We start from the raw sequence: 15,736 nt of genomic DNA, 5'->3' as shown, positions 1-15,736 counted from the left end.
TTTAGCCACAGATCAGCTTTTGTCCTTGTCTTCTGTCTTATCTACAAGGAAGAATAGCTAGTTAGGAGTGTCTAATAGATAGGTCTGCGACTAATAATTATTTTGGTTGTCGACTAATCTGCTGATTATTTTTCGATTAGTTGATTAGTCAGTGATTATTTCTGCCATGTCCTCCACCTTTAAAAACGATAGAAACAGCTAATCATGAGATTTTAAAAGACATTTAAATGTCTAGATTTAAATGTGGAATGTACTGATTATTTAGTGAGTAAATATTTAATCTGTTGTGTTTGGGCACTTTTGGAGACACAGAGTTGAGTGTAACCTGTGTGAGTGAGTCATTTACCCATCTCCCATTGCATTTTTTGTTATAAATAACATTTATTCGACAATTTGTAGTTGACAGTTTTAAATAATCGACATTGTCGATTATATTGACTAATTGTTGCCGTCCTACTAGTAGACTGGAGGACAGTAAGTGTGCACAGTGTTTAAAAACAAAAGCAGCACTGCTGTAGTTGATGCACTTATACCAGAATAGCTTAGAAAGATCCACCATTTAACACAGTGGTCCTCTATGGTCAGTGGAGCTAATTAGATGGACAGTGTGTGTAGAAACAAGGAGATGTTGTTAATGTTATGGCTAATCGGTGTAGGATGATGTCACACTGTTTTTGGTTCTAACCCTGTTTGTATCTGTGTGTGTGTGTGTGTATATAGGACGTCATCCCTGCCCCCGCTGGACTGGCCCTTACCAAGTCAATACGGTCAGTTTGAGCTGAAGATTGAGGTGCACCCCAAAGCCCACCACCGAGCACACTATGAGACCGAGGGCAGCAGAGGAGCAGTTAAAGCAGCCTCCGGTGGACACCCCATCGTCAAGGTGAGTCTCCACAGCAACCGGCCACCTGCCGACAGTGATGTAAGCACACCTGAGTGTCTTGTTACCTGCCCTGCTGAGGGTGAGTTTGTTTTGCTAGGCTCGCTCTGTGTTTTGTTGGTGGTTTTACAGGGAATCGAGCCTGTACGTCTGATACGTGAAACCACTCCGGTGCATCCCAGATATTTCAGGACACGTTACGCAGATGCTGCAAGCTGAACCTAGGGAGCATGTGCTGTGCTGCGTAAAAACCTGACGTAGATAGTGACCTCAGTCGTGCTCCGGGGAGTCCTGCCGCCTTCAGACAGTGCAATCTGTGCTCTGCCCAGGGCTTGGATTGAATCAACACCTTCAGCGTAGAATTAGGATAAGCAAAGGCATTTCTATGCAAAGCAGGGCGAAAGATTTGTATAGATTTGTTTTTGGGTGGGTCACCTGCTGCATGTACAGTACCATTAGGAATGTAGACATTAGGTGCTGAACTTGAAGACAGCTTACCGTAATTAAGTGTCATATTTAGGGTAGAAATGCAACATTTAGCAAAAAGCAGAACACAAAATATAGAACATATTTTTTTCACAGTTCCTTACCACCGAATAAATAAAAAATCCTAAATACCCAAAGAAAAAAGCTATTACAAAACTACAATGCATTTTTTTATGTCCCAGCAGTGCTGCAAAAAAGGCAAAAAGAATTTACCTCAGCAGTGCTATTCTAATCATGAATTTACCTCATATATGCAAGTTTTAGTCATACATTTACCTCAGGGGTACTGTTCTAATCATAAAATTACTCAAATATTGAGAATCTAATCAGCAGTGCACTTTTCAATCCAAGTCTTAACAAAGTACTGCTATTTGTATCATACATTTACATCCATAGTGCTGTTCTAATCTTAAATGTACCTCAGTAGTGTCATTCCAATCATATAATATTACCATAGTAGGGCAAGTCTAATAATAAAATTGCATCAGCAGTGCAATTCTATTCATGAACTTACCTCAGCAGTGTGCTTCTAATCATAAATGTACCTCAGTATTGCTATTCTAATCATACATTTACCTCAGTATTGCTATTCTAATCATACATTTACCTCAGTATTGATATTTTGATCATATATATACCTCAGCTGTGTGCTTCTAATCATAAATGTACCTTAGTATTGTTATTCTAATCAAAAATCTACCTCAGTATTCTTTTCTAATCATAAATCTACTTAATCTCAGTATTTATATTTACCAGCACTGACGATTGGATTTAGAACTGAGAGTTGTATGGATGCTTGAGAGTACAGTTATTTTGGATCAGTCATTAGTACACAACAAAATATTATTATAAAACCATACACATATTAAACATATAATAAAACAAATACTGTACAGTTTTTAAAGTAACAGGGGGCTTTACATTCTAGAGTGTAGGTTACAGGTACATGTATGAGGACTGACCTGTAGAGACAGTGTAAAATGAGGAGCAGTTAGTATCCTGCTATGTCATGCGATACTGCAGATCAGATAGGTACGATTACTGAGGAGCTCTCTCACTACAGCACTCTGAAAGAGAAGGGGGCGGGGCTGCCGGTGGAGAGAGCAACAGATATACAGAGAGTTTGTAAAGCAGCTTGGAACCTGACAACGAGTTTCTGAATATTTCATGCATTTCAGGGTGTTGGTTCTTTTTGTTTCGGCCGCTGCGGCGCATGATCGCACCGTCCTGAGCAGCACAATGGGCCCCTGGTACAACCTGGGGTCAGATGTATTAAAGGGAGCACAAGTCGTGGGTCATTGTAACGAATATAATGTGATGTAATGTACAGACATCACAGTTGATCGTGGATCAGGACATGGAGATCCTGCTCATGGCTGCAGGGCAGGTGGAGAACAGTAGATGGTCCATTTGTTTCTGAGCATAACCCCAAAACCACAATTACAGACAGACGGTTTTATACTGAAACTGATCCCTCATCAGATCACACACACTTGCACACTGCCTTTTGTCTGCTGTGTGTAATTTATTCACCCTAATTCTGGGTTTTCTGACCTACTTTAAGCTTCTTTCTGGCTTCTGGCTTCCCACATTACATAGCTTTTGAGCTGAATATGGGGTAATAGGCTTTGCTCTCACTTTATAAGCTTTAAGTATGTGCATGATTGAGTGAGATAGCTGTTCTGTTATTCAGTAGTTAATTGTATAGCTGTTTACCAATACCAATCACCAATCATCTTTCAGCTCACATGAACCCTTCTAGGCAAACTTGGTAATGCATCAGCTTGCAGGGCTTCTGGAAAGTTGTGTGTTCATCAGGATGAAATAAACCTTTTTTTTTTTTTTTTTTTTTTAAATCAACATCATTAAAAACACGGTGGAATTCCAGCTGAGCTCCAGTTTTTCGAGTAGAACTGCATTTTAAAGTGGAACAACTACTGAAAAAGGGCTGCTTATCCAACGCTTAAACTCTCTCAGCTTTTAGATTGTTTCTGCTGTATTTTTGATGTGTATTAATATGGACTGCACTGTTTGCTACCCTGTTTTATATGTTTGTGGGATTCGTTAGGTCTGCTGTGTTGCTGTGCTAATAGCTACTCACTGTATAGGCTAAAAGATGCACTCTTGAGAGGGAAATCCAGTTAGTAGTAGTGTTAAAGTGTCTTTATTTACTTTCCTCCCTGAAATGCATTAGTTTTACATATTTTTGAGTCATAGTTTGAGTCAGAAACGGCAAAGATGTAAATAAATAGTAAAATATCTGCCATCTTCGATTGCGTACTTTGGCTTAAAATCATCAGATACCAAGGGCTTACTTAAACTTTCCATCATGAGGTCTAAACGCACTGTAATTAACTTCTTTATGGCATCATATGTCCAGTTTATGTTTTATATACGCCTTTGTGTAGATTCTATAATAAAGTGTTAAAACAACGCTAGTTTTTTGGTAATACAGTTTAATGAACAATTTAGTACTTCTCAGTAAATATATATTCTGATGATGCTTTTATCTAAGGTAAGATATCTCTCTAAAATCTGTATTTTTTTGTATTATTTCTTTATTACGTCTTCAAGCGAATCAAATCTGATGCGTTTGAAGACATTTGTTTAGATTTAGCGTAATCCAAAGCAGATTGAGAGGATGTGTGCTTTGATTTAACTTTATATAAAGCATATGGACCCCTGTCACATAACCACAGACCTTGGATTGACTACAGCTGTGTTTGCCACATGGGTTGTGTGTGTGTGTGTGTTTGTGTAAATGCTTGGTGGGCTGCTGGTCTGGAAGGTTTTGATCACTATTTCTGCACGTTTACGTTTGGCTATCTCAGTACACCAGTGTCACAGCCAGTAATACGGGTGTACAGGTGTGACTATGTTTGTTTGTGTGTATGGCTTTGTATGTGTGTGTGTGATGAGTGCGTAAGAGTGGGTGCGTGTGCGTGTGTTTACTAAATACCCATCTGCATGCGCTCGCTGGTCCCCTGCGCTGTGTTTTGCCCACCTCTGCGGCCAGCTCGCTGTGTGTTTGTCTGGCTGCAGAGCTGAATCAGTGTTATTATAAAAACAGCAATACGTCGATCAGGTCCAGCATAAACAGGCCCTTGCGGCGAGAACTGGTTGGATATGTGCTGATTCGCTGTTAGTCATCCGCGCCGCTCGGCAGCAGGGGGAAATCGATGCCATTACCCCGAACTGATGCTGAAATTGAGTTGGAATGGGAGTTGAGGTACAGCAGGGTCTCATGCTGTGTGTCCTGAGCCAATGCAGAGAGGTATTTGGGGCTGTCATCAGTGTCATCAGTGACTCCATCTGTCCTGCGCTTATACCTAAAGTAATATTAATATCAGAACCATTCTTGCAAAAATGCAGAAATGCAACTTTTATGGTGTTGTTGGTTGTAGAAAGTTTGCAAATCAAATGATATTAATTTTTTTTTTTTTATGTTTTCCAAATATAGTTCCAATCACTTCCATGGCCACAGGTGTATAAAAGCAAGCACCTAGGCATGCTGGGACTGCTTCTACAAACATTAGTGAAAGAATGGGTTTTAGGTTCTCAGGAGCTCAGTGAACTCCAGCACTCTGGTACAGTGATAGGATGCAGCACCTGTGCAACAACAAGTCCAGTCGTGAAATTTCACTACTCACTACTAAACATTCCACAGCCAACTGTCAGTGATATTATAACACAGTGGAAGAGACTGGGAACAGCTACTCTGTGCTCTGTCAGTGTAAAATATAATAACAGAGCGGGGTCAGCAGATGCTGAGGAGCATAGTGCACAGAGTTCACCAACTTTCTGCGGAGTCTCTACACCAATCACTACACACTTCCAAACTTCGTGTAGCTTCAGATTAGATCAACAACAGTAGAGCGTAGATGTTTAGAGCTTCATGAAATGGAGGGTTTCCATGGACAAGCAGCTCAAACCAAGCCTCACATCACTAAACGCAATGCATGTGAACAGATACATTTGGCAATATCGTATGTGTGGTGGTACACTGGCGCAAACTGACAACCTGTTTAGATTGAGTTTGTTCATTTTGTTTTTATAACTTTTTGTATGGTTTGTTTGTTTGATTTGATGTTTCTTAATTTGTCTTAATTTCTCTGCACCGATGTTTCCTGCCAGAGTGACTCAGCATCTTGGCTTGGGTGTTTTTCTAGGCTCACCACCAAAATGAGTCTACATTGTGGTTCAATGGTCTTACTTATCTTCTACTTGAAAAACTCTTCGTCTTAGTTTGCATGTTCCATTGGCCAGCCACTCAGTAAACTTCGCATCGCAGCCTAGGGGATTTCCAATGTTTGCCACCGTTTGCCGCATTATGGCTCAGAGGTTTTCCCAAGTTTGATTGACTTTATTTTGCAGCTCAAATGACCTGTTGGCAGAGATGCCAAGTTTTCTTCTTCCCATTGTGGCTCGAATGTTTTCCCAGGCTTATCTCCAGAGTAAAGTTGTACTCACTCTAGGCACGGATCGGTTGAATCGTGCTGGAGCACAGTTCTGCCCCCTCCCCACTTTCCCGCTGGCCTGCACTCACATTGCGTTTGAACAATCCGTGCCTGAGCACGCTTACGTCATTACTCACTGCTGAGTGGACTTGCCTGTGTTGTGCCGAATTCAACACCCCTCAGCCTTGATTAAAGTAAAAATAATCAGTTTTCACTTACTTAAAAAAAATGCACCAGAAGTCATAGTTATCTCAGTCTCAGTAACATACAAAGCGACACAGCGTTCTCTCCCGAGAAGGGGTGCTTTTTCTGGTGGGGGTGCTGAATTCGGCACAACACCCTTTTCCCAATCTGCCACCAGAAAGACTCCATTGACTGATTTGAAAGTTTTCCCAGACCCACCACTGGACTGACTACATCTTGGCCCAAAGTTTTTCTACATCCTGGCTCGTTTTTTTCCCAGATCAGCCACAAGAGCAAATTTGCATCCTGGCTCAGGTGTTTCCTTATCTAAACCGTAGCTTAGACATATTTACAAATAAAAATCAAGACCCAAATAGGCAACTAATAATGTATAATGTTCTGAATGTCTACAGTGTTAGCCACAAGTATTAGTTGACTTCAGTTTAGTTCTTGTTGAGTCTTTTGCAGTCGCCTCAGAAGGTCTTGAGCATGGAAATGCCAACATGTTAGAACAGAAGAACACCTTTGACCTGTTCGCTGTTGAGCCTATGTGTGTGAATACATGTGTATTTCAGCTTCATTCCCTTGCATTCTTCTGTAGCTGTGTTCTGACACGCTCTCGACTGTAGTTGTAGACCTCCACTCCTGCTCCTCTATTCAGCTCAGTGGAGAGGGATCTGTCCCAGTTGGCACAGATCTTTGTGTGTGGGAATGAGAGTGTATGGATTTGTGTGCACGTTTACTCAGAGCAGGGCAGGGTAGTGTCATTTTATAGAACTTTAAAACTTTTACAGTAAAACAGGATTGTGATGAAGAGTCTGTGTCTGTTTGAATGAATCAGGGTCTTGAGGATCTAATGTAAAATATAGCCAGAAGAGCATACTCTATTGTAGAAGTGGAAGAATATATTGTTATATTAGTATATAATTATTGCAGTTTGCAATACTGTATACAAAGTAAGCATTACTTTTACATTCATTTTTATGTAAATGTTGGTGTCTTGTTTATACTATGAAATAGGGCTGTAAAACACACTTTTATCAGTTTTAGGATACACACATAGAAGGAACTGCAATAACTTCTAAATAACATATTGTTTGCCCCACAAATAAACAGCTTTGGAAAAAAAATGATGGGTTTCTTTGATTTTACGAAATTGAAACCCTCTGGAATAAAATCAATGGAAATATTGATTATCACAAACCGTCAAACCAAACTGAACTGCTTGAACCTTTGCACCAGGAGTAAAGGCATATTATGACAATATTTTCATTTGGAACTTGTGAGAAATTTCATTTTACTAAAACATATACCTATAAATAGCAAAACTGATTCAGAAACTGAAGTGGTCTCTTTATGTTTGTCAAAGCTGTATATCACAATAATGTATATTGTCTTGCTTACAATATTGCAGTACTCTACCCCACAATATAATACCCTGTTCTACAGATACTCCTCAGATACATTTTACTCCCACAATATACAAACAGAGTAACGCCTGAAAGGTCTAACAATGTCCTAATAGTTCAATTGTGTATCTGAAAGGAAAATTCCATTCCATTCAGTGTGGTGTGAAATGAAATGGTGCATTGTAGAGAAACATACTGACACTGATCTCTTTACAGGGGTGGTGATCGGGACCAGAGCACACAGGCAAATATATTTTAAACACCAATGTATATGGTCACTGTCATGCAAAAACTTTGTTTATCTTTTAAAATGAGAACTTTACAAGAAAAAAAAATAATATAAGAATAGATAGATAAATATAGACAGTGTATGGAGTCTATAAAACGTAAAAAAAAAGACTAGAGAATGAGACCTTATGGAGAAGCCTTTACTTGTACTTGCACAGTACTGTGTGTGTGTGTGTGTGTGTGTGTGTGTGTGTGTGTGTGTGTGTGTGTGTCATTTGGTCAGTTACGTAGATAGAGTAACTGTTAAAGTGAGGTCAAAGGGTTATGGACTGGAATCATCACAGAATTTGCATTACACACACACACACACACACACACACACACTGCATTAGGGTACTTTGGTTAATGAGTAAAAATCAAATGTGAAGCTACATTAGTTAGTATGGGCACACAACTACCACCAATACACAACTCTAATGTGGTTTAAATATATTATAATATACCGGTTTCTCATTGTAGAACTTTGAAGAAAAACATGTTATTATGCATACAAAAAGTGTTAAATAAACCAGAATGTTTTATATTTAAAATTATTTATAGTAGCACCTCTTGTTTAGATGACTTAGTTTTGCACATCTTGGCTGGATTTTCTCAGTCATTGTTAGAGCCATAAATAAGATTTTATTTTTGTTTTATGCGACATCAGAATATTATAACTGAGATGTTGGTCAAGCAGCAAGATCTGTCTCTGTTACCCAAAAGGGACATTCCTGTCTTCTCTGGTGATCCGCTCACCTATAGATCGTTTCTCAGAGCCTTTGATAATGCTATTGACAGCAAAACGCAGAGTTCTAGAGACAAACTATTCTTCCTGGAACAGTATACAAGTAGAGAGCCGCAAGATCTAGTGAGAAGCTGTGAACACATGCCTCCAGAGAAAGGCTACAGAGAAGCTAGGCTATTACTTCATCAGCAATATGGTGATGAGTTGAAAATAGCAATGGCATATATTGAGAAAGCCTTGAAGTGGCCACAGATAAAGGCAGAAGATGCTAAGGGCTTGAATGCCTATGCTCTCTTCTTGATTGGTTGCAGAAACACCATGCAGGATATTGACTACATGGATGAAATGGATAACCCGACGAACATGAGAGCCGTACTGTCCAAACTTCCTTACAAGATGAGGGAGAAATGGAAACATGTGGCATTTGAAATATTGGAGAACAGAAAAAGAAGAGCTAAGTTTGCCGACTTAGTGAGTTACATAGAGAAACAAGCCAAGATTGCCATTGATCCTTTATTTGGCGATCTTCAGGCAGCCAGTGTTTCAGTTAGACAAAGGGAAACAGGTACGTTTGTCAAGAAAGCCAAAGGAAACACCACAAAGAGTAGCAATTTTGTTATAAGCATTGACACAGACAAACAAAAATTGGTGCAGTCAAACCAAGGTGCAAAGACAGACCAGGCTAAATCCAAGCCAGATACATGTGTGTACTGTGAAAGGAACCACAGTGTGGAAAAGTGTGAGATGTTAAAGAAGCAGGTACACAAGGATAAGATAGACTTTTTGAAGTCTAAAGGTCTCTGTTTCGGATGCCTTATGCAAGGTCACCTAAGTAAAGATTGCACCAGGAAATTGACCTGCCAGGTATGCTCACGGAAACATCCAAGCATTCTACATGTGCAGAAGGATGAAATGGCTTCAGCCAAGAAAGATGAAAAAAGCACACCTGAAACCCAGCCCACTAGTGCTGTAAAACAGGAGACATGTGGATACACTGGGGCCGGAAGTAAGGCATGTGTTTTGGCTATTGTTCCTGTAAGGCTCAAGTCCAAGAAAGGTACACAGACAGTGGAGACTTATGCCTTCATTGACTCAGGCAGTTCAGCGACTTTTTGTACGGAGAAGATAATGAGAATGCTGAACCTTAGAGGCAGGAAGACGGAGATCTTGCTCCGAACTATGGGACAGGAGAAGCTTGTCCATAGCCATATCCTATCAGACCTGGAAGTTGCTGGACTTGAAGAGAACCAGTACATTGACTTGCCTTCTGTGTTCACACAGCCTGATATTCCTGTGCATAAGGAAAATATTCCCCAACAGAAAGACATCCAGAGGTGGACTTATCTGGAAGAGGTACGACTACCAAGCATCAATGCAGAGATTGGCCTTTTGATTGGCGCTAATGCTCACAAGGCAATAGAACCATGGCAAGTCATCAATAGCCAAGGTGATGGTCCATACGCAGTAAGAACTGCGATTGGATGGATTGTCAATGGTCCCATCAGAAGAGAGGATCATCTTCAGGACACAGATGAAGGATTGCAGGGTTTCACTGTCAACAGGATATCTGTGGCAAGGATTGAAGATTTGTTAACCCAGCACTTTAACTCTGATTTCTCAGAGCGCAGCTGTGAGGACAGAATAGAGATGTCACAAGATGATCGGCAGTTCATGAAAGATGTGGAACAGTCCTGTCAGTTCATTGATGGGCATTACTGTATCAGTCTTCCATTCAAGAACAGGCCTGTGAAAATGCCCAATAATCGCAGTCATGCAGAACAAAGAGCAATCAACCTTAAAAAGAAATTCTATAAGAACTCAGAATTCTGCACCGACTACAAGGCCTTCATGCAGGACATCATAGCAAAGGGCTACGCAGAAAAGGTACGTGTGGAAAGTCGCCAGTGCAAGGAAGGAGAGGTTTGGTATATCCCACACCATGGGGTGTACCACCCTAAAAAGAAGAAAATGAGAGTTGTCTTCGACTGCACAGCGACCTATCAAGGTGTTTCATTGAATAACCAGTTATTCCAAGGGCCTGATCTCACTAATACCTTAATTGGAGTGTTGACAAGGGTTAGAGAGGAGTCTGTTGCAATGATGGCCGACATTGAGGCAATGTTTTACCAGATCAGGGTACCTCCCAAGGACTCTGACTTTCTACGTTTCCTCTGGTGGCCAGACGGTGACTTGAACAGACCACTTCAAGAGTACAGAATGACTGTACACATCTTTGGAGCTACTTCCTCCCCAAGCTGTGCTTGTTTTGCGTTGCGGAAGACAGCTGAGGACAGAAGAAGTGAGACAACAGCTGAAGCTGCAAAAACAATTGAGAGAAATTTTTACATCGATGATTGTTTGACAGCTGTAGCTTCTGAAGAACAAGCCATATCACTTTCAAAGTCTCTGAAGGCTTTATGCTTAAGAGGTGGATTTAACCTGACAAAATGGGTTAGCAACAGCAGACATGTCTTGTCATGTATTCCTGAGAATGAGAGAGCTGCAGAGGTGAGGGACTTAGACTTGAGCAAAGACACTCTGCCAACAGAAAGAGCCTTAGGAGTACAGTGGTGTACGGAGTCGGACACCTTCAGGTTCAGAGTGAATGTACCAGAAAGACCAACCACTAGAAGAGGAATACTCTCAATAGTGAACTCTGTCTATGACCCTCTGGGCCTAGTTGCTCCATGTATCCTCCCGGTCAAACTGATTTTGAGAGAACTTTGTCAAGAGAAATTGAGCTGGGATGAGGAAATCAATGAAAAGCATTCACAAAGGTGGCGGCAGTGGCTTTCAGAGCTGCAGGAGTTGTCCAGCTTCCAGGTGGACAGGTGTGTCAAGCCAGTAGACTTTGGTCCCACTCTTAAAGCTCAGATACACAATTTCTCAGATGCAAGTGATAGCGGATATGGTACAACTTCCTACATTCTGCTAACCAATGAGGATGGAAAGAAGTGCTGCACACTGCTTATGTCTAAATCCAGAGTGGCACCTCTGAAGAAAGTAACAGTCCCCAGGATGGAGCTGACTGCTGCAGTCATAGCAGTGAAAGTGGACAAACTGTTAAGACGGGAAATGAAGACCACACTTGAAGAGTCTGTTTTTTGGACAGACAGTCTGACTGTACTTAGGTACATTGAGAATGATGCTTCACGCTACAAGACCTTTGTGGCTAATCGAGTTGCATTCATCAGGGAAGCTACTTTACCATCTCAGTGGAGATATGTAAATAGTTCACTCAATCCAGCCGATGTAGCTTCAAGAGGTATGAGGTTTACCTCACTCACCAAGAATGACACTTGGATTCATGGTCCACATTTTCTTTGTGAAGATGAGCATGAGTGGCCTACAAGACCTGACATACACAACACCATGAATGATGATAGTGAAATCAGAAAGACAACCTTAGTCAGTCTAGTCAGCACAACCAAAATTGCATCCATGACAACATTGGTTGACTACTACTCTGACTGGCATAGATTGAAGAAAGCAGTTGCATGGATGCTCCGTTTGAAAGAGTTGCTTCACTACTTTGCCAACAAGAGAAAGGAATGTGAAGCTGCTGTTGCTCTGACTGAAACGGATAAAAGAAAACAGAATGTGAAAGTTCAAGAAGAAATGAAAAAATTGAGACAGTCAGTGGACATGAAACCTTTATCAGTGCAAGATTTGGAGGATGCAGAACTGGTGTTGATATGTCACAGTCAAAGGGAGATGTTTCCAGAGGAGTTAGCCTCACTCCAAGAAAAAGGTTCCAGAGTGAAGAAGTCTAGTCCACTCTACAGATTGGATCCTGTACTGCAAGATGGTGTCATCAGAGTGGGTGGACGGCTGAACAAGTCAGCCATGCCAGAAGAATCCAAATGTCCGGCAGTGCTACACAAAGATCACCACCTTGCAAAGCTGATCCTGACGCATGTTCACCGTCAGAATGGTCACTGTGGACGAAATCATTTAATTGCAAAAGTCAGACAGCGATATTGGATCCCAGGATTGAACAGAGCTACTCGCACAGTGATATCTAATTGCATTACATGCAGAAAACTGCTTGCAAAACCTGCAGATCAAAAAATGGCAGAATTAATTGAGGAGCGTGTACTCCCTGACCAGCCTCCGTTTACACATGTAGGTGTAGACTATTTTGGACCTTTTGAGGTCAAAAGAGCACGCAGCATGGTAAAACGCTATGGCGTTCTGTTCACATGCCTTGCCTTAAGAGCAGTCCACATAGAGGTGGCTCACTCTTTAGATACCTCATCATGCATTAATGCCATCAGGAGATTTATCTGTAGAAGGGGTCAAGTGTCTACAATGCGCTCTGACAATGGCACAAATTTTGTTGGTGCAGAGAGAGAATTCAGAGAGTCTCTAGAAGAGCTTGATCACTCTCAAATCAGAGATGTCCTGATGCAGAAAGGCATCACCTGGATTTTTAACACCCCGACTGCCTCCCACCAAGGTGGAGTATGGGAACGACAGATTCGTACTGTCAGGAAGGTGTTGAATTCTGTATTGAGACAGCAGGTGTTGGATGATGACGGCCTTCACACTCTGCTAAGCGAAGTTGAAGCAATCATCAATGATCGACCTTTAACTGCTGCCTCTGATGATCCCAGTGACCTAGAGGTTTTGACTCCTAATCATCTTCTGTTAATGAAAAGGCAACCAGCTCTTCCACCTGGCGTGTTCAACAGGGATGACATCTACTCTCGTAGAAGATGGAGACAAATACAATATATGGCTAACCTTTTTTGGACAAGATGGACCCAGGAATACCTACCCTTGCTGCAGGAGCGACAGAAGTGGCACTCTCACAAAAGAAATTTCACTCTTGGAGACCTTGTTCTCATTGTGGACAATGCTGCCCCAAGGAATGCCTGGTTGACTGGAAGAATTCGGAAGACCTACCCAGACTCAAGAGGAGTGGTCAGACGGGTTCAAGTTCAAACCAAATCTAGCCTATTAGAAAGGCCTATTAACAAACTCTGTCTTTTGCAGGAAGCAGGATGAGTCAAGTAAGGATAGCAGATGGGCTCATACACAGAACTTTGATTAATAGATTAAGTTACTATGTACAGTAGATGTTAAATTGTTATGAATATGGCTCTATTAGTAAGTTTATAATTGTTTTTGCATCCTGCCAATACAATTAGGGGCCGGAGTGTTAGAGCCATAAATAAGATTTTATTTTTGTTTTATTTGTTTTTGAGTATTTTGTAATATTTGTATTATTTCATGAAGGTAATCCTAATGCCAGTGGAACTGTAAATTTATTACAGGACTCTTATTTTGATAGTGAGCAAAAGGATGCTCTTGAGCTGATAGAGCACTAGCTGATTTAGTGAAGGATTGGAGAGCACGGATTCACACAGTTTTTTGACCGTGCTTACTGTGTTTGGAATTATTGAAAGGAAACTGTAAAAAAGAAGATTTTTGATTTACATTTTTCTTATATAAAGACTCTTTTTTTGTTGAACTCACAGTTTCACGCGTCCATTACTTTTCTGAGTGCTCTTAAATCCTGAATGACACAGATACTGGATCTGCTGCCATAACAGTCATTTTTATGAGATAGTGTCACCTGGAATTCAGGCTTTCAGTTAACAGCTGTGCTTGAATTTCTTACCACTAAATGTGTATTGCACAGGATATGTTCATCAGAGTTATCGCAAGTTAACAGCTCCTAAATGCTTATTTGCGTATTTTGGTTTGTTTAACTCTAATATGATGTTAAATTCAGGCCATTTCTCTCACCCTGTGAGCATGAGAGTGTGTGCTATGAAAGAGTGGGTGTGGTTTAGTGAACGTATTGTTTGGGCATTATGTTTAAAACCTTTGTGTCTTGATAGTGGATGGTCGAGTTTTCTTGAAAAGAAGAGATAAAGTGAGGGAGAGATAGAGATGTGGAGAAATGAGCAAAAGAGAAGGGAGAAACGTGGTGTATGAGTGGAGCTAAGGGCCGTAAGTAAAGCTGCCATAACAGCAGCCGCGGGGCTGTGCCGTACAGTAGCCAGACAAACGCCGGCGAAACAAAGTGACACTGTTTACTCCCAGTGTTTGGACTGGCCTGATTCACAGGACAGATCTAGGAGGAATGCTCCATATCGCCCTACTCGCACCCCTCCCTCGCTCTATCGCTCTCTCTCTCTGGCTCTCTCTCTCTCTTTCTCCCTCGCTCTCTCTGTCTCTCTGCACCAGGGCTAACCTTACAGGGGGGGGCAAACCATAATCAGCACACCTGTTGCTAGGAGACATGTAAGTCCAGGGCCCATCTGGCTTAGGCATCCCTGTGTGTGTGTGTGCGTGCGTGCGTGCTTGTGTGTGTGTTTGTGTGTGTGTGTGTGTGTTCACATAATTAAGCCAGTTAAAAACACACAGACACACAAAGGCTGCCAGTGTCGGCACATACACACACCAACCATGTGCCCTTCAGAACCCCTGAGCTTTAGCCTGTACTGTAGCAGTCTTACTTTAATATGTTGGTAAATTATGTTTTATGTACTGTAAGTATTAGACTATATGGCCAAAAGTATTGGGTCACCAGCTCATTTGTTGTTTCTCCCTAAATCAAGAGTCTACACTGCTTTTGTTTAAGTATGTAATGCCAAGCTCAGACTACACAACATTTTTGTCCCTCACGATGTACACTATGTCAGATTAAGCAGTTATTTTCGTTTTGTGTCGTTTTCGGGGGACTGGCAACACTACACGTTAGTCACCAACCAATCATCGTCCGCGTCCTCGCGTGAGTTCGTAGGTCATCGCGGGGGAGAAGCATAGAATCTGACAATCACGGCTACAGAAGCCCTTTGCGTGATGAAAGTGCTTTTGTGCTCAGAAATCAAAAACAAGAGGGAAAAACGACTGTGGGCTCGTTCCTGGGTGACCCAAATGGATTTACATGCTTTGTGTACTCCAGAGAGAACTTGAGGTATGGTGTAGGGTAAATTGCCCTACAGCAATGGTAATGTACTTAGGTTTCTTAGGTAGGCTACTTAGGTTTCAGTGAATGTAAACAGAATATCTCATGGATGAAGTAGATTATTAGATGATTATTAGATTATTCTTCTGTTTCTCTGGTCCAGAGAACTGCAGGAGCACCGTGCCGCTTTCTTTTCCCATCTTTACATCTGTGCACCACAGAACGCTCTGTCTTTCTATTGGTCAGAGTCAGGGAGCAGGTCGCGGAGCAGCATGTCAAACTAGGCGATAAAATAAAAAAAAATCTAACATGCTAGTCTTTTCGTCGGACGCTCCGACGCCGTCGCTCAGGTCAAATTACTGCTCTTTGACTGTGTCTCACTACACA

General features: G+C 41.4%; 1 protein-coding gene across 2 annotated transcripts in view; it reads left to right on the top strand.

Annotated features, from left to right (window-relative positions):
- The window catches only part of nfatc3a (nuclear factor of activated T cells 3a), a 130,617-nt gene that overhangs the window by 44,660 nt on the left and 70,221 nt on the right, over positions 1-15,736 (top strand). For both annotated transcript variants that reach the window (XM_007246891.4, XM_022667104.2), the window contains exon 3: positions 721-883. In XM_007246891.4, the coding sequence (XP_007246953.3) occupies positions 721-883 (163 nt within the window). The remainder of the gene's footprint in view (positions 1-720; positions 884-15,736) is intronic.

The sequence above is a fragment of the Astyanax mexicanus genome, chromosome 23, assembly GCF_023375975.1.
Source record: "Astyanax mexicanus isolate ESR-SI-001 chromosome 23, AstMex3_surface, whole genome shotgun sequence".
In the NCBI taxonomy this organism is placed as follows: Eukaryota; Metazoa; Chordata; class Actinopteri; order Characiformes; family Acestrorhamphidae; genus Astyanax; species Astyanax mexicanus.
This window is presented reverse-complemented; position numbering and strand designations above follow the sequence as displayed.